Source organism: Camelus bactrianus, chromosome 10 (genome assembly GCF_048773025.1).
Source record: "Camelus bactrianus isolate YW-2024 breed Bactrian camel chromosome 10, ASM4877302v1, whole genome shotgun sequence".
Classification (NCBI taxonomy): Eukaryota; Metazoa; Chordata; class Mammalia; order Artiodactyla; family Camelidae; genus Camelus; species Camelus bactrianus.
In genome coordinates this window covers 64,066,390-64,091,202 of record NC_133548.1, presented here as the reverse complement: position 1 = coordinate 64,091,202, position 24,813 = coordinate 64,066,390, and the positions used below count along the sequence as shown (strand labels likewise).

The following is a 24,813-nucleotide window of genomic DNA, read 5'->3' as shown; positions in this document are numbered from 1 at the left end:
TGGGGCAGGGAGAGTATAGGAAATCTCTATACTTTCTGCTCAGTATTGCTTTGAACAAAAAACTGCTCTAAAAATAAAATCTATTAGAAACAAACAAACAAAAAAAGTTACTAGTTATTGGCACCTCTTTCCTCCTGCATCTTACTCATTCTTCCAGTCATAGAACCCACCTTACTCCCACCCAAATTTCCCAGCTTTCTTGGAGCTAGGTATGGCCCTCTGATTAAAGTTCAGGCCAAAAGAATCTAAACGAAATAATGTGCACAGCCTTCTGTTAGGTCCTCCACTCTCCTTTTTCTCTCTCCTATGGATTGGAAGGTGGATGTGATGGTGGGATCTAAGCAGCCACTTTGGACCACCACATGGAAGCTACAATTGAGGATTATCAGAGGACAACAAAGCCACCATATCAGCACTGGGCCGCTTATGCTGTAAGTGAAGGAGAATTTAACTTGTTTCTTCTCTAAATCACTGTCATTTTGGCCTTTGTTGTAGCTGCCAAACCAGTATCCTAAACAATACAAAGACCAAGTAGTAGTTACATGGCCCAGATGTAGCTTAGTCATTGTGGTTAGAGCAGTAAGAGACATAGGACTGGTAGAGAGCTAGTGACCACCACTTCAGTGATCTTCTCTTCTTCCTGGCACATTCTAGGCTACATTTCCCAGGATCCTTCTATCTGGATGAGGCTCTGGGACTACCTCCCACTTTTGGAATACAAGGGTGGGTGTGTATATTACCTCCCAGCTGAGACAACCATCACTGAGCATATCTTTGTCTTGCTCACCTTTTATGCTTATTGCCAAATGGATGCAAAGGAGCCAGTAAAAGAGCCTGATGCGCTAGGGTATGGTGGAGCCAGGGCAGGGAAAATGGCTGGGGTCCTCCAAGACCACATGGAGCAGAGCCCTCCGACCGCTCACACTAGACTATCACACAAGCAAGAGACACCGCCCTCATCGTGGTAAGCTCACTGACGCTTGGGTTATTTGTTACAGCGGTTAGCCTAGCCTGACTAATTTTACATTTACCAGCTGCTGCACTCTGACAGACAGAAGTGTCATTATCTGGCAATGCAGTCTCATCTCATATTTTAGGAGGGTCGGGGGTAGACTGGCAAACACTTAAGTTATTATTTTAAAGAAACCACACAAATGTTATCATTTATTCTAAGAAGACCCAGACCTCCTGCTGGAATGAAGAAGGCAAGAATAGCACTTTCTCATGGTACACTGGCCCCAGGGGAGTTAGCCCTGGTCGCTCCCAAGAACGCCGTTCTCGGGAGGGCTCCTTTCGGGACTCAGGAAAGCTCACAGGGTCTGAGTGAAGAGGGCAGCAGCTGGAGCTCACTGAGGTGTACCAGAGGGTCAGGCAATCCCGAAGGGCAGCAAATTAGGAAAAGGGAAGGAAACAAGGACCCACGTGCATTTGGATGGTGAGAGGGTGGACTTTCCCCTCATTCTCTCTAATGTCCAAATTTTCTAAAGTAAGCAGGTGTTATGTTTATACTAAAAAGTATTGTTTTGTTTTGTTTTTTTCATTTTTTAAATTAAAGTACAGTCAGTTACAATGTGTCAATTTCTGGTGCACAGCACAATGTCCCAGTCACACATATGCATATGTATATTCGCTTTCATGTTTTTTTCATTAAAGGTGATTACAGGATATTGAACACAGTTCCCTGTGCTATACAGAAGAAACTTTTTTCTTTAATCTATTTTTATATATACTGGCTAACATTTGTAAATCCCAAACTCCCAAATTTATCCTTTCCCTCCCCCTTTCCCCAGTTAAAAAGTGGTTTTCAAACTTCAATCTTTAAGAAAGAAAATAAACAGGATAAGCCTAAGGAATGAACAATAAGCGAGAGATATAGGTCAAAGGTTAAAGGATTCGGGTGCCCTGAGGCACTGATATGACAGAGAAGCCAATCTTAAAGATAACTCTGAAAAGATAAAGCATTCCGGCTGGGACCCTACTCATTCATTCAATAAGCATTTACTGAAGACCTCTGTGTGCCAGGCGCTGGGCTGGCTGCTAGATTTACAAAGAAGAATGGGGTGGCCACAACCAAGTACAGTAGCTCACAAGCTTGGTTGTCACCAAGAAATCACTTGCGATACGATTTTTAAAAGCCACACTAATAAAACACTGATGCTTGGGTCCACACTCCAGGGACTCCAGAGTAATTGGTCAGGGTTAGGACTTGGTCTCAGGACTTTTCATAGCTTCCCTGATTCTAATGTGCAGGGTTAAGAACCACTAGGAGAACAAGACACGTGGGCTTCGTTTTGAAGGAGGGGTAGGAACCAGCCAGGGGAGGAAGGAAGATGGGGGAGGAAAGGCAGGCAAAGGGAACAGAGCTGAATTTAGAGGACTGTCCCATAGTTCAATGTAACCAGGAGGTTTTAGTGGGTGGGCGATGCAAATCATGAGGATCCTCCTATGGGTAACCAACCAATGTCTATCCTCTAGGGAGTGGGAAGTTGATAAAAGTTATTAGACAGGGACAGACATGGTCACATCTGGGTTCATCCCAGCTCTCCATGCATCCTTTCTTACCCCCTCAGATGGCCATCACTTCTGCCTGTGGGTGGGACTATAGAAAGATGATGAAGAGGGATGGCTTTGGCTCTTTGGAAAATGGTACTATCACAGGAGAGAGGGCATATTCTGGACTCTGCGTCAGAGGACTCCTTCAATACAGCATTCATCTACAGACAGACTTCTTTTTCCACTGTCTTCTCAAAAACCTCTTTTGGGTTACTTAATTCTGTTACATGACCTTGCGGCAACACTGAGACTAAATCCCCCAAAGAGCTGGTTGTGGTTCATGTGGAGGCTTCCATGAAAATTTGGAGGTAAAGCAGACTACCTGTCATGCCACAAGAAAGTAGCAGGATTGTCACTGAAGACCCCAGATGGAACACCATTCCACATGCTGCTCCAAGAACAAATCACTAAATAATGGAACTGACCCAATCACCATTCCAGAACATCTGTGTTTGGTGATTAGGTAAGCTGCAGAGAAATTTCTAAAGTAAAAATAGTTCTGGTTTAGAAGTTGGGACAATTGATGAGAGCTATTCCAACCTTTGTGCACAGGAAATAAGTGTCTTTCAAATGAACAATGATAATAAAGAAACAGCAATAAACGCTTTCTGAAGACCCGCACGTACAACACGGGGGGCTAGGGCTTTACATCACTTACAACAGTTATGCCAGGTCTCCAGTTAGGCTGAGAGATCACTGAGGCTCAGAGCAGTAGCTTAGTCACCTGCCCAAGGTCACAAGTAAGTGAAGTGATAGAATTCAAACTAAGTTTTTATGACCTCCCTCCATCTCTTCTCCAGATCCTGGCCATGGGGTGAATCTGTGCTCTTCTGTGCTCCAGAAAGAGTGACTGTTTGAGAAGCTCATCAATTGCTTTAAGAGGCCTCCCCCTTCCCTCCCCTTTCCCTCCCCCTTCCCTCCTCCCCTCCCCTCTCCCCCCACCCCGCTGTGTGTCTAATAAAAGCACCAAAAACTATCATGACTCTTCCCAACAGAGAAACGCCAGCTCCCTCTTTAACCTGAATAGTATGGGAACAATGTAGTCTCATCCAATAAGCTGCTCTGTCAGGAAGAGAATCACCCTTTGGAGACACCATGCACCTGAACAGCACGGCACATTTGGTTTCAGGTCTAAGGAGGCTGGAACTGATGACACCTTAGAGGTCACTTGCCACCACTTTTCAAAGATGAGAAAACAGACTCATTAGCATATCTACCAAAGAAGTTGAAGCAGGGAGAACCCTGCTCTCCAATTCTCAGACTTCCGCTTTATATTCTCAATCATCCTGCCTTTCCAGAGCCAAGGAGGGAATACATGATTCCTTAAACATTCTCAACTCCTACTGAGAAACTGGGCTTTTCCCACAGAGGAGCTTTTGAGAAAAAAAAAGGTTGTTTTCTTGTTTTCCGCTGCGCATCTGAACGGCTCCCTCTACTGATCAATGCCCCAGCGGGGCAGTCCAGCCTGTGAGTCCCAGAGGCAGATACTGACATGAAAGAGGGTGAATCAGCTGGGCCCTTCTGGTACATAAATCATCCTGTGAATGCCAACAGCTAGATAGTTATATAGGCGGTTTCTCAGAGTAAGGGATGCTCATTCTGCCATGGTTTATGCGTATCTATAATTTAAGGATCAAACAGCTTCAGTCACACTGTGGAGCGCCAATGCTGGTGTCATTAATACACCATTAAACACATGTGGATCAGATCACCAAGAATTCGCCCTCTTAATAAATCACTTCATACAGAGCTCTGGTTTAGATGTCATTTTCCCAAAAGGACTCACCACAGTGTTCCTTTTTTTTTTTTTTTTTATGGAGGTACTGGAGATTGAATCCAGGACCTCGTGCATGCTAAGCAGGTGCTCTACCACTGAGCTATACCCATCCACCCCACACAGTGAACCTTTAAGAGCAAGTTTTACTCATGCACTTAATTAATGATTCCATTTCCAGAGATGCCATTGCCTCACAACTTGTCAGAAACACATCTTCTGAATAAAACAAGGTACTCTTCCCTGCCTCAGAACGCCATCCTAGATCCAGACCTATTTTGGGTGCCTGGCTCCTAGAAATGGATGAAAGTCAATGCTGCAGTGGAATTTTACTTTAGGTGCCGGGGAACTTGCTGAAGACACACAGCCCAGGAGGAAAGGCTGACCAGAAACAAGTTGCCCAAGGCTGAACGCACTACAGTGGATAAACATTTTCAAACAGCTGTCATTTCATGGAAGGCAGGCAAGATGTTCAAGCTGGTGATAAAAGAACAGCCAGGACAGACTTGACAGCCCAGACTGTGAGCAGCTTAACTAAGCTAAAGAGTGAGGGGGTAAAAAAGCCACCAACCGCTAAGCCACCAAGTGAGACTGGGTGGCAGGAATACCTAGAGCGATTCTGACAATGCAAATTCCCTTCTCTTCACACGAGGAAGTCTGTCTCTGACAAGACTGTCCTAGTTCACCCACCACTCATCTACACTTACAACGACAGGTACAGAAGGATGAAATGCCCTATTCGCAGACACCTACAGGCTGAATGAGGAACAGAAACCAGGGAGGAATGCAGCTCCCAGGTCCTGAAATTTAATTACCAGACCATTTTTAGCCCTGGACTTCATTAAATTCAGGTTAAGCGCTGCCAGGTACTGGCTAGACAGAGCCAGCCCCGCGACGCGTCTTTCCAGAGAGGATGAGTCCGGCCTGGCTGCTCGCAGAGGCCCCAGATCAGGAGTTTGCTGCGCCGCGCTCCTCGGAGCGGCACCGTGGACCTGGGGAAGGACGGATGGACGGGGACACACACACACACACACACACACACACACACACACACACACACACACACACACACACACACACACACACAGCACAGCTGACAATTCCCCCGCCACCCCCAAAGCCCACGCGCCAGGAAAGGGCCAGTTTTCACCGCGAAGGGAACACGTAGCCGGGGAAGTGTCCCCTGGCCCTTTCCCTCTGCCCCTCAGGCGGGATTCTGAGAAGAAAAGGCAAAAGGGGCAGACTTACCTAACTCCTCTGGGCTGTAGGGCGCAGGGGAGGCTTCCACAAACTCACTGTCTGAAGGAAGAAAAAAAGCAGAAAACAAAAATGGAATCGCAACCATTCAGGGCAAATCGATTAAGGATCAGTTACCGCGCAGGTCCCTTAGAAAAGCGCGGGTTTCTCTCTCCCAGTGACCAGAATCCCTGAACCCGGGGCCACGCGGGGTTCCGGAAGCCTGATCCACAGAGGGGTACGAAATTGTCAAAGAAACTTGGCAGGGGGGCAATTCCGCCCAGGGATCAAGAGTCTTCAGGGCTCGGGCAGGTGCGCACCAACTTCCCGTGTGTGCGACCCCGCGGATCCCCCCGCCGGGTGCGCCTGGCTGAGACCTCATCTTCTTGCCCTCAGCCCGAGGGGCGCATCGCGGCTCCCACTGGGCCTAGCAGCGACGTCCCCGCGCCTAGGAGCCCCAAAGTTTCCCAGCGGGTCCAGGAGGCCGGAGGGCGCGCGGCACCTGCGGCGGCGAGCTCCCCGCGCCCACCCGGCGGAGCGCCCCGCGCGCATCCCCGCCGCTCGTTGCTAGGCGACCGCGGCCGTCACGCTCGGCAGCCGCGCGCGCGCGCGCGCTGCCTCCCAACTCCCTGTTGGAGGGTGTCTTCCCCACCCCCACCCTCTTTGACCATTTTTTTTTACAAATTGGAGCATAACCAGTTCTAAAACGATTCTTGCTTTTTTGCATTATACCTGTCCTCCTCCGATATTTGGGAAATCGTTTTTTCTGTGCTTCTCATGGGGAGATGCAGGAATTTTAGAGCTTAACTATTTCTTGAGGCAACGGAGAAGGAGCTTCCAATGCTCCCAAACCTCTCCTTTTTGAACCCGAATTCTAACTCCACTCCAAATATTATTTCCTCCTTTTAAGAGACTGGTTCAAGCAGGGAAGGTAGTAAGTCTCCATTTCTCAGGTAGGGGAACGGAGGCTCAGAAGTTGAGTAACTTATGGATGACTGAGCACTGTGATGGAGTGTCGGGGGAGAAAAGAGAGATGCTCCTTCTATATTATAAAAAAAAAAGAGTTGAGCGGTTTCAAATACAGTATGTAGAAACAGAAGTTGAGGTCTAAAAGCCCAAGTTGTAGATTCTAAGGAAATTCATGTCAGATTGAAGGAATCTCTTTCTCTAGATCAGCGGCCTGAATAACTTGGGCAGATGCATTGTGTGTTTTCCCCCAGGGCTGACTGCCTGCTCCCCTGGGAGGGCCCTGGCCTTTGGGACTGTGCTCCAGAGAGGGAGCCCAGCAGGATGCTGGGAGGAAGCAAGAGGAAGGAAGAAGGAAACATGGAAGGAAAATGGTTGTCTCTTCTCTGTTTTTATCCTTGGAGACTGAGAGTTAGAGAGTCAACCATTAATTGGGGCAACATCCTGGGGCCCTTCTATAGTCTCAGACTGATCAGCTCACCAGCTGCAGCAGCCTAAGGGCCCCCAGATCTGTGCCAAGGTTTTCTCATTCTGTAAACACTCAGCCATCTCTGGATTTTCCACTGTCAGCTTTTGGTTTACAAATTATGATGGAGGACAGAAAGAAGCCACTTTAGGCAGAATACTCAGGGAGGAATGCCTGCGAACCAGGGGGAGGCTGTCCTGCCCCAACAAAGTAGCCCTTCTTAAGCTGCCTCGCCCATCTCTCTATCCTCTTCTTTTTTTCCCCACTCCTGAAACCTGAGCTCTCAAATCCAAGAAGTGTATGTGCTTGGGTGAATGCTTGTTTGCACGAATCAATCCATCTCCTCCCACCTCCTAGAATCCTCTGTTTGCCCTAGGGAATTCATGGTTCATCACAATCCCCAATATCCTCAGCCTCTTGTCCAAATGTTTCTTTCAATTTCTTACTCTGACGGAAACCTGGCTCTCCTTGAAAATAACAGACCGCTTTGCCCATCACTCCTACTTACTGCAGCCACCTGCAGACCCTTGTGTTCCTTGAAGATATTGGTGTCTGGGTCATTGTCACTTTCCCCAATATCATTCCCATGATCATTCTTATTTCCAAATCTACCTAATAGATTCTTCTCATACTCTGGTCTCTCAGCTCTTCAGCATCCGCTCCATTCCTGGACCTCCAACTATCCCAGCTCCCTTTTCTCATAGTGACACCATCCATAATCTCAATGCCAAGCATTCCACTCTGCAGTCACCACCTCCTACATTTCCACCTTATTCTTTCTGTTATCCTAACCCAGTATCTCCTTGACTCCTGTAATTTACTTATCCCATGATCTTTTCTCTGTTCCTTACTCTCCTCTTGACCTACCTTCCTCCTTTAACCACTTTAGTTTCTAGGTTTATTATGATCATTTCTCTTTTATGTGTTCCTTCAAATCCACACCTCCCTCTCTCCCTCCATATTAAGTGATAACCCTGGTAAATCTAATTCTTCACCTTCTCTCTGCCAGCACCCAGTTAAACATGATTGGCCATCATGCTGACTGGTCTTGTTTTCAATTTGTGACCACTAACCTCATGTGGACATTAGCCCAGCAACTACTCAGCGTTTGTCAGGTTTCCGTACTGTCCTGCTCTCCTGGTTACTGTGGATGAACCACCTGTTCTCCATCTAAGACCAACTCCTCCATTGTGGATCAGATCCTACGCCCTCTCACATGGCCGTTTGCCCCATCTTGCCTAAATTAATGTTTTCCTCTGTTCTGGATCATTCCCATCAGTATATCAACATGCTACTATGTTTCTGTCTTAGGAAAAAAAAAAAAAAACCTTCCTTGACTCCACCTCTCTCTCCAATTACCACTCTCAATTTCAGCCGCAGTCTACAACAAAATTCACCAAAGAATTGTTTACATTCATGTTTCCACATCTTCCTATTGCTCTTAAAGGCAAACAGGCTTCTTGGTCATCACTCTTCCAAAGTAACTTTTGTCAGTGTCCAAGCCTGGCCTTGACACTGCCAAATTCCAGTGGTCTTGGCCCTAATAGGAGCTTCCCCACTGATTCTAGGAGTGAGTGAGCTTAGAGCAATTGTCTCCAGGCTCAGGCTCCTCCATCTTCCCCATCATATCAGGAGGCAGCTAGCCTTTGTGTTCCAAGAGAGACAGTCTACAGAGGGCTTTGGGGTCTGCCAGACCTTGCTTCCAATACCAGCTCCACTATTAACTAGTAGTTTAATTTCTGCCAATCTTAGTTTTCTATAAAAATGGAGATGATCATCATAGCTAACTCATACAGTTGTGGCAAGAATGCAATAAACTAAAGCCCTTGAGCCTGTAGGAGAGAGACTGTCACATTGTGAAAATCAAGTCAATGTTGGTTATTCTGAGATGGCATGCTTCTTTACAGCTGAGAAAAGTGGGTTCTTTTCTCTCCTTTACTGAAGGGAATCACTGACCACAGATTATGCTTCAAATTAAGGGCAATGTCTATTATCCCATCTTTTAGTTTGTTTTCTAAGAGTCAGATTGAAAGCTGGTTACGTGGAGTTGGGACCAAGCATTCCCCATAGGGATGGGGAACTGCAAATGTTCTACCAGGTGATTAGTTTCTGGCACCTGCTAAGTTGTCCTAACTCACAATGGGTGTCTCTTCAATTTGTTCCCATGAATGGATGACTCATAAGCCCAGAGCTTTCCTTACAACACTTCAGTTCTTTGAATTTCCCAGTCAACTGAAGGTTAATGAGAAAATATTTTTCTTGTTTCAATATTTGCTGTTGACAATTTTTCTAAAATGGATGATTCTAATTTTCCCTCTTAGGAAGCAGAGCAAAGAATAATGTTTCCTGCTACTCAAACAACATTTATGGGGAATTTATCACACTTCCAGGATGATGCTAGGCAATGCAGATACAAAGATGATCAGAGCAGGTTCCTGCCCTCATGTTGCTCACTTTCTAATTGGTTCAGAGGGCCCTACTAACCTCAGGCAGTGTCCAAAGAGCCTACCCACGCTTAACTTTTATAGGTCTTTTACAAAGAAATGATTCTGCAGGAGGGTCACTGAGTTATAAAGGATGGTGCACAATCTTATAGGTTGGAATCTCAGCTTTGTCAGATTATTAGGGGAGAAATCACAGGAATGATACTAAATCTCCCAGAGCCTCAGTTTCGTAACAATAATACTTATCTGACTGTGTTGTCAGGAAAAGCAGAACAGGTAAAGTATGAGAGAAACCAAGCACCGTGCCTGGCACACAGTGGGTGCTTAGGGAGAAATGCTCCTTTCCCTCCCACACAGAGGGCTGGAGCCTGCTGGAGTCTCCTCTCTTGACTGTGCTAGGAGGAGACTGGGCTTCCTGCTGCCATGGCCCCTGAGCACAGGGAGGAGTCTCTGGTCCTATTTCTAGGGCAACATTTATTAGAAAGTGGGACATGTGGGGAGAAAGCAGCAAGGAGGAAATGTTTCTGGGGCTCAGGGTGAACTCTTTCTGGGATGCAGGTTTTCCATAGAAACAGAATACACAGGGGGCTGCTGTCTAATATCCACTCCTACTATTACCTACCACATTATGAGCTGAACAGGCTTTGGGGAGCTAGCCTGGGAATCCAACTCTTAGCTTTAGTATTTCTTCATATATATAAATTTAATAATATATTATTAATTAATATTAATGATGTTATATAATATATATAGTTATAAATGTTTTAAATTAATTTTTATTATATAAGAAAATAATATATATTCAGAGTGAGGAAAAAAACATTTAGTACTGTGGGGTGTAAACTGAGAAATGGCGGTCCTCTTTCCCGCCCTCTCCCAGTCTCCATTCCCAGACTGAAACACCACCCACAGCCTCCTGTGTGCCCTGGTAGAGATTATTTTTTAAGCATATTCAAACACGTATGTGAATTGTTTAAACAAGCTGGGTTTCATAGTATGGCTTCCAAATTAAAGACGATATATTTCTAAATAAAATTTTGATCCCATCCCATGTCATAAACTGAGGTGTGATTATTTTCTATTTAGTAGATCAAGATAGTGTATAAAAAGTCATAGGAAAGAAGTTTTATCAACTATTAGAAAATCTTGAACAAAACTGAGGCATTTAAAGGGTTACACTTCAGTTATCTGGAAAACTCACTTAATCAGAACCCTCAATTCTCATTGAAGTACGGTCATATAGCAATGTTGAATATAGCTCTAGGATCAAAGGAATTCTTAGATCCATTTCTAGAGCTAAAAGCACCCTCCAAATGCTTTTTGGGGTGACTAGAAGAGGTGTTCCTAGCTTAACATCCATCACTAATATTCTGCTTAGTGCTATGGCATTGCAGCCGTGGACACAGACCACTCTGCACAGGAGTCTGGGAATGCCGTCAGCCCCTAACTATGGGCTGCCTTGACTCTGGGGCTCCCCAGGGACTACACAGCCCCTTGGTCAGTGGAGAAAAGGAGGCGATGCGATCTCATACAGACAGCATCTTCCCTCAAGAGATGGGGGAGGGCTAAATGCCACATGGGGAGTTTTTTCAGCCAAGGTACGTTATCAATTCCCTTTGCAAGAAAAAGCTGCACAGTTGTCCTAACAAGTTAGGATGGTAGCCAGAGGCCACTATGATCTGTGCACAGCCTTCCTGGCCCCAACCCCTGGGAGGTCACCAGTTTCAAGCAGGAAAGACAGAACAAAGCAGGCTGAGCCCTCCGCCTGCCTGCCTGCCTCTCCTCCCTGGTGTCGCCCTCGGCTCATCTTCTCCGCAGGTAGCCTTCTGTCTCCTGGCGGCCCTGTGCTAGTTAATAGCAGAACAGAGTGAAGAAGCAATGCTCACCCCCTCCTCCCCTCCTCACCCTGGGGAGCGTGAGCAGGACTGATCAGGAGGAAAGAGTGGGGCTGGGGCTGCCTGAGCACGGCATGACTTTCTCCTATCATCCTGTCTCTTAGCTGCATCCTCTTAGGACGAGGCAACAGAGGACAGCAGGGAGAATATGCTCCCACCCAGCCGGTTTCATCAAAGAGAATTTTGTGCTTAATTGGTCGCAGCATTAGCTCCAGGGCCAAATTGGCCCAAAGGACATCTCTCCTTCTCTGGGGGTTTAATATTCTTTTCTTGTAGCACAACCTCACTTGTTTTTTTTTTTTATAATCCTTGCTGAAAGGGAGAAAGAAAACATAGTTGGTTTGTTTCCCTTCAAGGAAAAGCAAGTCTCAGATAACTGCTTTAAGTGTTTGATAACCTGCAGAAGAGATGGGCTCTTTAGGAAGAATAATTCACTATATCTCACCTGAAAAAAAAAATCATTATCCTGAGCAGAAACAATACAAGCAAAGAGATGATATGATATTAAGTCTGACAGGAAACCAAGGATTCCTTTTTATAAAAACGCTACATATGGCCTCTGAAAAATTCAAATACCAGTGCAGTCGATGCTATTAACAAAAGCAAGGTATTTTATGAAATGTATAAACAGATTGGATCCATCCAGCCTCTCCCTGCCCCCAGGATTCCTGTTACCAACTATGGAATAGAGATGAAGGTTTAAAAGACTCCTCACTCAATATCATATCAAAGGAAATAAACTCTGGCTGAGCCAAGAAGCAACTAGAAGGTGTATGTGGGCATGAATCAGAATAAAGAGCCATTCCGAAAATACACGAAGAAAAAGGTCCCTGCAGAGGAAAATCATACACTTCCAGCTCACACTCGGTTGGATCTATTGAGTGAAATCAGACAAAATACCCTCTGTTAAGATTAAGGACAAGAACATTTGCTGCCATTGAAATCTGTGACTCAACCACTAAAAGAGAAATCCACTGAAGGGATGTGAGTTTCTGCTGAGATACAGAGACCATCCCGATCTCCCATTTTCCACCCCAGCCTCCTGGATGGAGGCCTGAGGGGGGATCGCTTCTTTTAGACATGGCAAATCGAGTCTGCCTGGACTGCCCAAGAGTCTCTCTTCTTTCACATTAAAATGGTTCTTCCAAGAAGCTATGGCCTTAGCAGTCAGCATAGCGCAGGTGCTGGAAGGAGACGCCTGAGTTCTAGCCCTCATTTTGCCGCTTATCTTTGGTAAGTCTCCAAACCTGCCTGGCTGTGATCTCCTGTGTGAAATGAGAAGACCTTTGTGCAATTTATTAAAACAAATGCCAACAGGGGACCATGGATAACAGATTTCATGGTATTCATGGTATTCTTTTTACTGCACTGCATGTGAGAGAAATAGACACAAAAGATCAGGCTTCAGAGAAAGGTGGAGACGCCGTTTGAAACTGACAGAGAAGTGAAATGGACGGAGCAGAGACCTGGAGGAGCAAGGCCTGAGTGTGAATGGGAGCTCTGCTGGCCTTTACTCTACGAGCTTGGCTTGGTTATCATGCCTTCCCAAGCCTCCGTGTCTTCATCTGCACAACGGGGATAATAAAAACTACTGGAAGAGATTTCAATGAGTGTTTGAATCAAATGAAATCATATCCAGAGCAGCTCTTGGCACCCAGACTACACTCAGAAAAATTCCTTCCTTCCTGACCTGTTAAAACTCTCGCTGACCTTGAGAGGCACCAGGAGGGAAATCCACTCCTTCCTGTTTTTATAACCATAATGAGAACAGCATCACTGAATTTCTAGACGCACCTGGCCCCTGCTGCCAGGTTATGTTTCCCACACTTCCTGCCTCTCCCCCTAATGAGGAGCTTACGCAGGTTGGGTCCCCTGGGAAGAGTGAATAGTGGTAGGATTCTCAAACAGCTGAGTGAGCACATCCATAACAGGAAGAAGAAGTGTTTCCTAGATTCACTGAGAAGGGCTGTGAAGGCCTTCCCTTCTGCACCAGATCCCCACGCGTCTGAGGTGGCAGCTGGCAAAGCAAAGGATGTCAGATGAGCTTACCCGGCGCCAATCAGAAACAGGGCTCTGGCCCCTTCCGTTTTGTGTGTCAGGCACTGCATGTGATTTCATTTGGAAAATGTGTTCCAGGCCTGTCAAAGAAGCTCGCAAGAACACTGGCCCAGGTCCTGGAGGGTGCTGTAGGAGTGCAGGAAGCGGGAGTGGCAGAGGGACTTTCCTGCAGAGATGCCGTATCGCCCCCAGACATCCTGGGTTCCCCCCCCACCAGCTTCCGGGAGGCTGACACACCCTCCTGGCAGCCTGAGATGTTCCGAGGATAACACAGAGGCAGATGTTGCGTGGATCTGGCCCTGCCTCGAGGCCTGTGACTCACCGGGATGACTGAGCCTCCCTGGCAGATAATGTGGTTCTCGGAGGACTCCACGAAGCCAAGAAGAAAACCTCAAGGCCTGGATGCTTCCAGGACTTTCCCGGCTGCCTCGCTAGAAACGTAAACCCCATTAGCCCACAATGGGCCGCAGAGATGGAGCAGCTGGTTTTGGCTAGTGTTGGGAGAGGAAGGACGTGGGGTTGAGGGTAGAGGAGAGATGTTCTGAAGCAGGTGGGTCAGAGCCTTGGCAATGCATTAGCTGAGGCGGCCATGGGAGGGCCTTGGACGGCCATCCACACAGGACCACAGCACCGTTTGTTTTCCGGCGGTGCTCAGGGCTCGTGCTCTTTCCTACTGTGACAATGAAATCAGCAGCAAAACAAACAAACAAAAAACCAACCAAACAAAAAATTCAAAACCCGTAACTAGGCCACGAGAGGCTTAACCTGAGAAGGCAGAAGGCAGAGTGGGGAGTGTGGGGGGTGAACGGTGGGGCGGGAGCTTGGTGTGGCGTGGTGTTGGGCAGACCTCGGTTCAAATCCCCACTCTGCCAATGACCTTGAGCAGTTTCTCAGCCTCTTCAGGCTCAGTCGTTTCATTTATAAGAGGAAAATAATGTTGTCATGAGAATGAACGGTGACAGTCTACATCGATACAGAAAAAGCTTAGGGTGGTGAGACTTTCCAGTACTTACCTTTTAATTTTGTTTTTATTTTTTTAACTATGTAAATGCATTACTGTTAAAAGAAGTTAAAATAAAGTGGTGCAAAACACACACAGACACACACACACACACACAAAGGCTTAGCATAATGTCTGGTGTAATATATCTACCTAATAAATGATTATAAATTTTTTTTTGTAATTCATCAAATTCTGACTTAGATCTGGCACAGTGGGGCTCCCACTTTCTTTCTGAGTACAAGATTCTTCCTCTCTCTTCAAGATTTCGCCACATTCCCATTTTGCCACCCTGCCTAGTCTTCTTAGGACCCGAGCCCTTTCCCTGAACCCCAGCCTAAGCCTCTGAGGACCACCCGCATACCTCTGCTCACAAGGACTTTCACATCTCAGCCACACTGATTCCCTGGGACAGTGCTTCATCCACATACGGCGACACTACCATACTCGGTCTTGGATGCCTCCATCATCACAGACTGATAGTCTCAACGGGGGCCAGGTACCACGGTATCCACCAGAGCTAAGCTTTTCCATCAGTCCCGGAAGCTCTTCACTTACCCACGAGCAGTGCCTCCCCATTAGGCAGATATAGACACAGGTCTGGTTCCCCTTCCTACTAGCCAGCCACACCCCAGAGACCGCAGATACATGACAAGGTGAACTCCAGGAGGTGTGTGGCAGTGCTTGGAGCTGGCCTCAATAAGCAGTTTCTAGCCACCCCTTTGTCACAGTGATCCCCAAGACTTCTTTCAGTTCTAAGATTCTAAGATGGAAGATTCTATCGCCTCGGTTACAAAAGCCCCAGCAGACAAACCACACCTACTCAGCTCTCTCCTCTGCCATCTAGCTTTGGTGAACAAGCCTGGGGTCCTGAATGAAATACTATCCGTGCTGAAAGTAAGGCAAAGTGATCAGTGATGCCAGAAGCAGTCGTGCAAAGAGTTGGGTTGCCATAGTTAAAAAGGTTCTTCATGAAAGGAGAAATCTGCAGGGGATGTGGTCCTAGCCATCATCTGTTCATGCATCCATCCATTCATCAAGCCACCCAGCCAGCCGGCCACCAAATACACATCAGGCATTTGCCAGGCTCCTGGGGAAAGGGACGCAAAGGTGAGTGAAACAAGACATCTGCCCCAAGAAGCTCACAAGCTGTCTAGGCTATAGACAGTTGCAATACAGCATAACAAACTCTGTGACCCAGCAATCTGCAAATTCTCTGGCAGCCCTGAGGACGGACCTCTCTTTCAGACCAGGATGGAGATGGGTAGATGGCAGCCACAGGAAGAGCTCTCAGTGTAAATTGCTTAAGCTGGAGCTTCAAAGATGCACAGGAGCTGGCCACGCAGAAGTCGTACAGTCATGACAGCCTTTGCAAAGGCTCCCAGGTGTGTGAGTGCATGATATATTCAAGGTTCCAGAGGGAGACTGAGTCAGTGATGAGAAAGGGGTTTGTTTTAAGTGATGAGTGCTGAGAGATGAGTCTGGAGAGGCAGGCAGAGGTCAGGTCAGGGAAGGAAGGCTGTGTGTTGAGCTGAGGAAGTTCAACTTTAGTCCCTGAGCTACGAGGAGACAGTAGCTTGAGAACCTCTAAAAAGTGGCCAGGGTGGCAGTGTGACAGGACACAAGAGTGAATGGCTGTTGGTTTTTAGCTGGACTGCATCCAGGTCTCCTTTCTCAGAGTCTCAAGTTTCCCTTTGGGAACCTCCCGTTGCAGACAGCAGTGTTGGTTGGGAGATGTACCCTGGTGCAGGGCAGAAGCTCAGTAAATGCTTACTGCTGAGTAAGTTGCCCTTTTTAGAGATGGGGCACAGTAGAGAGTGGAGTCTGGTCATCTCCAAGTCTATCTTGCTTTTTCCTGTATTCCCAGTACTGGGCACAGATGAGATGTTCAATATTTATTGGGTGAAGGAATAAACAACAACAAATGGGAGGCATATCTTTTCTAAAAACATGAGCTCCTCTCCACAGCTCTATGTCAGGGTTATGGTTCCTACACATGTGGACTCCACTCTAGGGCAGTAACAACATCCCCATCAATTAACGCTGAGTTGCATTAATCAGATGCTTGGACAGAGGAAAAGGAGGAAGGCAAACTGACCTAGTCTGTTTATACCAGTTGCATTATCCTCAACCTTAATCTTTGCAGGGCTGTGGGGAGGAGAGGAGAGGGGAGAGAAGAGAGGAGGGGAAGGGAGAGGAGGAGACAGGCAGGAACCCAGTGCCTGACACATGTTAGGTGCTCAGAGATACGTGGCTAACTTCCCACTTGCCTAGGGTGAGGGCTCAGTCAATGACAGCTTACATCTCTCACGATGCTTATCACAGCCTTACAAGTAAGCATCTTACTCTCATGTTAGAGCTGAAGAAACAGATTTTCTTAAGGCCATATAAGCTTATAAGAAGGAAATTCAGGATCTGAATCCAGATCCGTCTGACTCCCAAGTCCACGCCCTCTCCTCTCCACCTGGGTGCTTTCGAGAAGACAGCCAGCACCGGCCACATGCTGAGTCTAGCTGGGTTGACACAATGAGGGCAGGACTTGACGTGTACCACGCGTATCAGGGACAGCAAAAGCGGCCATACCCCCACTGGTGTTGGCAAAATGATGAATTCCAGCATGAGACAACCAGGCTCCTTCCTCCAGAGGCCACTGTTCACTGAGGTCCATGCTCCCAGCAAGTCTCTTGTCTGTGCAGCTCTCAGATCAAATGGAATCTCCTGAAATAAATCATGAGCACACACAAAAAAAATGGAGATAAATGACTATTGATGCTCTCCTGGGCGGGGGACACTTTCTTGAAGAAAAGGAGTCAGTTTCTAGTTCATTCTGTTTCTTTAGCGTGCAAAGATTGCTGTTAAGATTTGGGCATGCCATGAGTGGGAGCGCTTACAATGAGACTTCAAGTCTACCATCCACGCTTCCCTCTCCATTCAGTTAACAAATGTTTATGAAGCAACTATCACGCGCCAGGCTTTGGGCAAGGACGTTCCCGTGTTTAGTTCTGCATGCTTTGTAGAATCCTAGAATTTCAGGGTAGGATATCAATTTCATAAAAATAAATAGGTATATGAGGTATATACATGCCTTTAAAAATGACTGGAAAATGGAACAAAAAAGTTGAAAGTAACTCCACCATATTGGCCAAAACGAGTGCTTTTTATTTTCTTTGTAATTGCCTGCATTTTCCATAATAAACATGCATTATTTTTACAGCCTGAAAAAAAGTACACCATAAACATCCTTTCAGAGGAAAATCCCAGGGCCTAGAAGGGCTGTGGAGACCAATTTTCCATTTCCTCTTGAAAACCCTGATACGCCCATGTCATGAGAGCTCTTGCTTTCACGCAAAGGACACCCTACTGGCCGCCTCCGAGAAGTCCAGCCTGGAGAATCTCTCCCTATAAACTGTATCTGGGAAGATTACAACTCAAGGCCAAACTTCTGCCTACATCACAAAGAGAATGAAGAGAACACTCTGTGTGTGGCAGGTCCTCCTGTGGACAAGGCTGAGTAATTGAACGTGACTGATTGACCTAATTTGTGAATACAGCAAATGGGACATCCACCCCAGCGGAAATCTTGTCAGCCCAATTAAGATGGGCACCAGTTATCATTTGTTGGAATCAGAGCAGCTGGCTTGATTTGGTCTCGAGAATGCTGTTCACAGTTGCCCTGCAGGTTCCTGTACCGCCCGTCTGACAGCAGACACGGCAGACTGACGTGATGCTTTTCGGCTGTCTGTCTAGAGAAGGGTGGTCCTCTTAGGAGTTGCAACAAACAACCAAAAATCTCTAGTAAAATACCAGGAGGTACCGAAGATGGTACTGCATTTTATTGGGTACTGGCTTATTAGGGATTTGTGCTCATTCCAAGCACCCCAAAATTCTAGAGAGGAATTCTAGACCAGAGTGGGTGTAACACAATGCCATAGGGAAAACATTAGACTTATCCATAAATCCAGATCTTAGCCCTGATGCTGGCACTAACTGGGTGACCTTGGGCAAACTCACTTATGTTCTTGGGGCTCAGTTTCCTTAACTTCAGATGAAGGAGTTAGGATTAGATGCTGTCAAAGTTGTGCGCAGTCTTCCAAGACCTACAATCTATAATAATATGCTCTTACATGCAAAGATGACCTATGCACGCACATTAGTGGGCTGAGAAAGCTGTGTTACTTGCCCATTAGTGAGACATCAGCCTGGGCACGTGAGACGGGGCTGAGGGAGGCCAGAGGTAGTCAGCCACTGGGACGAGGCGTGTTCTCTGTGCAAAACTAAAAACATGTCTGGAATAGAAGTCCAATCCTGGGCCATGGCCACACTGGCATCATCATTTAATCAAATGAACTCAATATTCTACATCTTATATCTTCACCAGTTATGAAATAACATTAACAGTCATACCACATCCTTGAAAAGCAACATTTTTTTAAACATTTTTTTATTGAGTAATAGTCATTTTACAGTGTTGTGTCAAATTCCAGTGTAGAGCACAATTTTTCAGTTATACATGAACATACATATATTCACTGTCACATTTTTTTTCTCTGTGAGCTACCACAAGATCTTGTATATATTTCCCTGTGCTATACAGTAATAATCTTGTTTATCTTCTCTATGTTTTAAAATCCCACTCTGTCCCTTCCCACTCCCAGCCCCCTTGGCAACCACAAGTTTGTATTCTATGTCTGTGAGTCTATTTCTGTTTTGTATTTGTGTTTTTTCTTTTTTTAGATTCCACATATGAGTGACCTCATATGGTATTTTTCTTTCTCTTTCTGGCTTACTTCACTTAGAATGACATTCTCCAGGAGCATCCATGTTGCTGCAAATGGCATTATGTTGTCAGTTTTTATGGCTGAGTAGTATTCCATTGTATAAATATACCACCTCTTCTTTATCCAGTCATCTGTTGATGGACATTTAGGCTGTTTCCATGTCTTGGCTCTTGTAAATAGTGCTGCTATGAACATTGGGGTGCAGATGTTCTTTTGAAGTAGGGTTCCTTCTGGATATATGCCCAGGAGCGGGATTCCTGGGTCATATGGTAAGTCTATTCCTAGTCTTTTGAGAAATCTCCACACTGTTTTCCTTGCTTTTCCTTGGTGGCTTTCCTTGCTTCCCTCTCCCACTCTTAATGATTTAGATGTCTTCTTTTACAATTTTGTGTTTATTCTATTTGTAATTCATGGTAGTTATCACAAAAAGCAACATTAATTTACAACAGATTGGTCATTCAAAACCATTATAGCAATCCCTGCGGTACCCTTGAGAAGTGAGTTGGAGATTCTAATAGCTTTGTTTGACAAAACTAGAACTTTACTGAACCCTTGGAGAGGGGTTTTCAAAGTTGATGCCCCATCCCTCTTGGCCCAATGGTTTAGACACCCACTGGCCCCCAGGAAGCAGATTTGCAAGATGGTGTCTTCTGGATGAGTGAAGTTAGGCGTTCACATCCATACATTTTATTTATTAATCCAGACTTCAAAAATTCGCGTTGAGTGTTTCATTAACTTCAACTCGAAAGCCCTGCTGGTTTCTTTGATGCTTGAATCTCACACCTCAGCTTGGGAAAGCCAAGCATAAAATGAGAAATGAAATTGCATCAAACACAAGTATTTCGAGGAAGACTGATCCATCACATCTGTTACTGAAACTCTAACACCGACACATCCGTCACAGGAAACCCCAGAGTTGCTCATTAAACTCTAGCAGCTAGAAAATATTTTCCAGGCTTCTGGCCACATAAAACAACATATTCAGAGTTTTCTATAAAATGTTTAACCTCTATCCAAGTCAAAATTTTATCAAAGACTAAGTCCAAGAAAAAGAAACTAAAAGAGAAAAAAATTAATGCAACCCCAGGAATAAGAAATGCAACCACATGGCAGCTCAAACAATAAAATGTGTGATAAGGTGGGGTGGCGAGAGTGGGAAAGACTGTTGAAAATTCATAGTTGTAATTCTGTCTTTGAGAAGCACTTTTTCAAAGATACATTTGTCATGTTCATAGACCCATTATTCACAATAGCCAAGAGTCTTGTCAATAGATGAATAGATAAAGGTGTGATACGTGTGTGTGTGTGTGTGTGTGTGTGTGTGTGTGTGTATACATGGAATATTATTCAGCCATGAAGAAGAAGGAAATCCTGCCATTTGCAATAACATGGATGGATCTAGAAGGCATTAGGCTAAGTGAAATAAGCCAGACAGAGAAAGACAAATACTGCATGATATCATGTACATGTGAAACACTGAAAAAAAAAAAAGTAGAACTTATAGAAATGGAGAGTAGGGAAGTGGTTGCCAGGGGCAGAGTGGTGGGGGAAACAGGGAGAGGTTGGTCTAAGTACAGAAACTTTCAGCTTTAAGATGAACAAGTTTTGAGGATCTAATGTGTGACACTGTGACTATAGTTGATAACACTGCTTTGCCTGGTTGAAATTTGTTATGTGTGTAGAATTTAAATGTTCTCACAAAAAGAAAAAAAAGAAATATTTGAGATGACGAATGTGTTAACTAGATGAGAGAATCATTTCACAGTGAACATGTATATCAAATCATCATGATGTAGACTTTAGATATGTTACAATATTATTTGTCAGTTGTATCTCAATAAAGCTGAAAAAATAAAATAAACAGCAATAAAAAGGAGAGAGAGAAAGAGAAGAACTAAGCAGAGTTGGACACTGGGATCTATAAAATATTGGGATGCTATGAATACATAATTGATATTTAATAAATACTGGTTGATGGGATGAATGAATAAATGATAACAGCCAGTGTGGGTACGGACTCTGGCCAGATATTAGACACCATTAAGCTCCCAAAGGTGACCTGCCTACCCTGAGAGTGTAATGTGAGGCCAAATGGACTTTTGGACTTAAGGAGTTTGGACCTCAAGCTCCTCAGCCACCAGAACTCTCCTTAAACTGGCAAATGCTCTTCTCTTTTTAAAGCTACCTCTAGAGCAAGAAATCTACCCAGCCACCTGAGCCAGAAACCGGCCATCCTTGATTAATTGATTACTTCTCACATCTGATCAATCACCAACCTTGGTCCATTCTAGCTTTCAAATCTCTCAAGAATGCAACTCCTTCCCTCTGCTTTCATAGCCTCTGTCTTAGTTCAGCCACCATCACCTCTCACTGAGATACTGCAATGACTTCCATGGGTTCTTGGTCTCTCTTTCCTCCAACCCTTTCCCCACACTTTGTTGTAATATTTTTAAAGCACAAATCTGATCATGTCACTCCTCCATCAAAACACTCCAATGATTCATTATTCCCACGAGAAAGTCTGGGCCACTCCACATGGCGTGTAAAACCTAACTATAGCAAAGTATTTGCAACCCCTGAATAAGCTCCCCACTTGGTCTCTGGGATATTCAGCCCTTGCTAGAGCTGGGGCAAGGTGGTTCTTCCTCTCACTTTGCAAACTGAAGCTTATCTTTCACCTCTCGTCTTAGGTTTGGCTACGTGTCCCCCAGACTCCCCTAGGCTTACCTCCTGACAGCATCTATCACACTGCACTGTAACTGTTGGTATGTCTGTAGAGTTTAGTTCATAGTTTACTTACTTGAAAGCAGAGATCCTGTTTATCTGTATCCCTTGCATTGGTACAGCGGCTCCGCAAGGTAACACCCAGTAGGTATTTGTCTAATGACTGAATGGTGATGTTTGGCACAAGCACAGACGTGTCGCTTTGGAAAGTACTCTCTTTGCGACCTCACCCACATCCTCTGCTTCTTTGGAAATTTCTGCACCAAAAAACCGCACCCTATCTGCCTCTGCTTCCTGGCCTTAATCTGACCTTCTCATCTGGTCTAACTGGCTGAGATTCTCCCACTGATGCTCCCACTTCAGTGTGATCCTTACTCCTCTGCCAGCATGCCGCTGGAGCCCCTGCCCATCACACACCTGCCTCCCTCCCCAGGACCAGATGAAACTACACTTCTGATTATCCACGGAGACACCTGCCTCCCCAGTGCAGCCAGGTCACACCTAGACCTCTAACCAGTACCTCCAGGGTCATTTCTGGTTTGAGGGTGACTTAATCTAGAAACACAAATTCAGAAAACCTCTGTCCATACTATGATTCTGCCTTGACTGACTTAACATAGCTCTATCTGTAGAGAAGAGATGAATTAACCAGGACTGCCGTGTTTGGGGAATCAGATGGCATAGTCTACCATCCAGGCATTTAAGTGGCCATGGGTTCTAAGGAATGTGAACACCCTCATAGCAAACAAGTCCGCTTGCTGATAACTTATACTATAAATCAAGATATACATAAAAGTGTGTCTCGAGATATAAATATATTAAATGAATTCATTCATTCATTTGATAAATATTTGCTTGGTGTCTCCTATACACTAGCACTTGTGCTAAGTGCTTGGGATGGAAAAGTATAAATATTGCCCTTCCTTCAAGGATTTTTCAGTCTTGAGGGGGGGACAAATACCTGGACATATTGTGACAGAAGAATGTACTAAGTGCAAGCATAGAGCAATGCACAAGGTAAACCACGGATCTGCAAATGATAGAGTCTGGAAGTTAGAAGGGATCTTAAGACCTCCGGTCTAACCCTTGTCTTATGCGTGGCTCTCCAGTAAATGCCTACCCAGCCTGTGCTGTAACGCCCAGCCGGAAGGAGCTCACTTTCTCCGCAGGCAGCCCCTTGCATTTGTGACCTCTTCTACCAAGCAATTCACTTTAAAGTTTTCAACACAATATTGATATTCACCAACAATCCTCAGTGCTGCTGAGGCATTCGAAGACCTCTTGCTCTTTGTTCTGTTCTTCAAAGGCTGCTTGAAGGTGAGATACTCTGCCAGGAATATCAAGATTTTGCCCCAATTCTAATGCTTTCCAAGCTTTGCAGATCTGGACCTTATTCTTCAGTGAGCCAGGAATCGGAAGGAACATTCCATCTTGGTTACGCATAGAGGGTACAAATCTATCTTGCCATGCCCAGGAAACGAACCAGACAATGAAACTGAAGCATAAGAAGGAAGAGGTCACAGGATGGAGTCTTCTTTCTCAACTAGGAATTTCTAGCTAAGATCTCCATTGTATAGGATCTTGGTATCTTAGTCAATACAGGATGCTATAACAAAGCACTGTAGACTGGGTGCCTTATAAACAACCAATATTTATTTCCCACAGTTCTTGAGGCTGGAAGCGAGACTAGGGGGCCAACGTGGTCCAGTTCTGGGGGGACTTTCTTCCATTGCAGACTGCTGACTTTTCATTGCTTCCTCACGCAGCAGAAGGAGAGCTAGAGAGCTCTCTGGAAGGTGGAGAACTCGCTTATAAGGGCACTAATCCCATTCGCGAGAGCTCCATCCTTATGACTTAATTACTTGCCAAAGGCCCCACTTCCTAAGACCAGCACATTGGGGGTTAAGACTTCAACATATGGATTTTGAGGGGACAGAAACTTACAGTCCATTGTACTCGGTCTAGCCTGGGATCAGCCATCAGAAAAACCCAATCATCGACAACCTTGTGGACCACAGTAGAACAGGGGACAGTCTCCTCTTAGGCTCCCCCACAGGTTTGGCTCTGATGAGTTTCAACTTCTAAACTCAGAAGGATAATTTTCTTCCAGCTCCAAATAAACCAAACACATCAGAGTATACATCTGGGCTCTTAATATTCCAAAGATAAAATTCATCGGCACCTACAATCAAGAGTTTTAAACATGGTTGGAAGAGAAGAGAGAGTAGAACACTGTAAATATCCACTGTGAAAGAGATCACCTCTTTACATGGTCAAAAGGATATGAAATACAAGAGGCATGGAGTCTTCCTCTGTCTGAAATGACTGGTATTTAAAGAGTTCGCATGATTCTTCTGGGCTTTGTATTTGTTTGCATGTATTCTTACCAGCTTTGTAGAATTGGAAAGTTTGAGTAAGTCAAAATGGAGAAGCCCAACTGGGCAAAGTATTTTGAAGTTACTGTGGAATTTACTGATGTTACTATTTCAAGTTCTCCAATAAGTAATTTAGGCTATTATATGCTACTAGTCTCTAAGGAGCTGTGGCAACAAATTTATTTTTCAAAAATCTAATGAAGTTATAAAATGATGAGGTCCTCTGCAGAACTCTCAGGGACCCAGGCTTTTCATCTCTAGAGTCAGTCCATTGAGACCAAGCTCAGAAGTTTCCTCTACCATGAAACTTGCCCAGGCAGAGTTATTTCGTTCTCCCTTTGGGCTTCTCAGAACTTTTTATATTCCATTAAGACCACACTTTTTCACTGGATGATAACACTCTCTTTGTAAGATGATTGTCATCCCCGTTAGAAGGAAGGGTCCTTAGGACAAAGTCATATTTATCCACCCTTCCGTGCCCAGTGTTCACACAATGTCTGGCTAGACTTGGGGTCAGGCAATGCTTTTTGAATGAATGAGATGG

At 45.3% G+C, this 24,813-nt stretch overlaps 1 protein-coding gene across 5 annotated transcripts in view; it reads right to left on the bottom strand.

Annotated features, from left to right (window-relative positions):
* Positions 1-24,813, bottom strand: part of AMOTL1 (angiomotin like 1) — a 164,264-nt gene that overhangs the window by 120,633 nt on the left and 18,818 nt on the right. For 3 of the 5 annotated variants that reach the window (XM_074372891.1, XM_074372898.1, XM_074372894.1), the window contains 2 exons: positions 16,976-17,110; positions 5,576-5,626 (listed from right to left, as the gene is read on the bottom strand). In XM_074372891.1, the coding sequence (XP_074228992.1) occupies positions 5,576-5,626; positions 16,976-17,060 (136 nt within the window). In that variant the 5' untranslated portion in view covers positions 17,061-17,110. The remainder of the gene's footprint in view (positions 1-5,575; positions 5,627-16,975; positions 17,111-24,813) is intronic. The other 2 variants (XM_074372892.1, XM_074372899.1) reach the window with 2 other exon arrangements.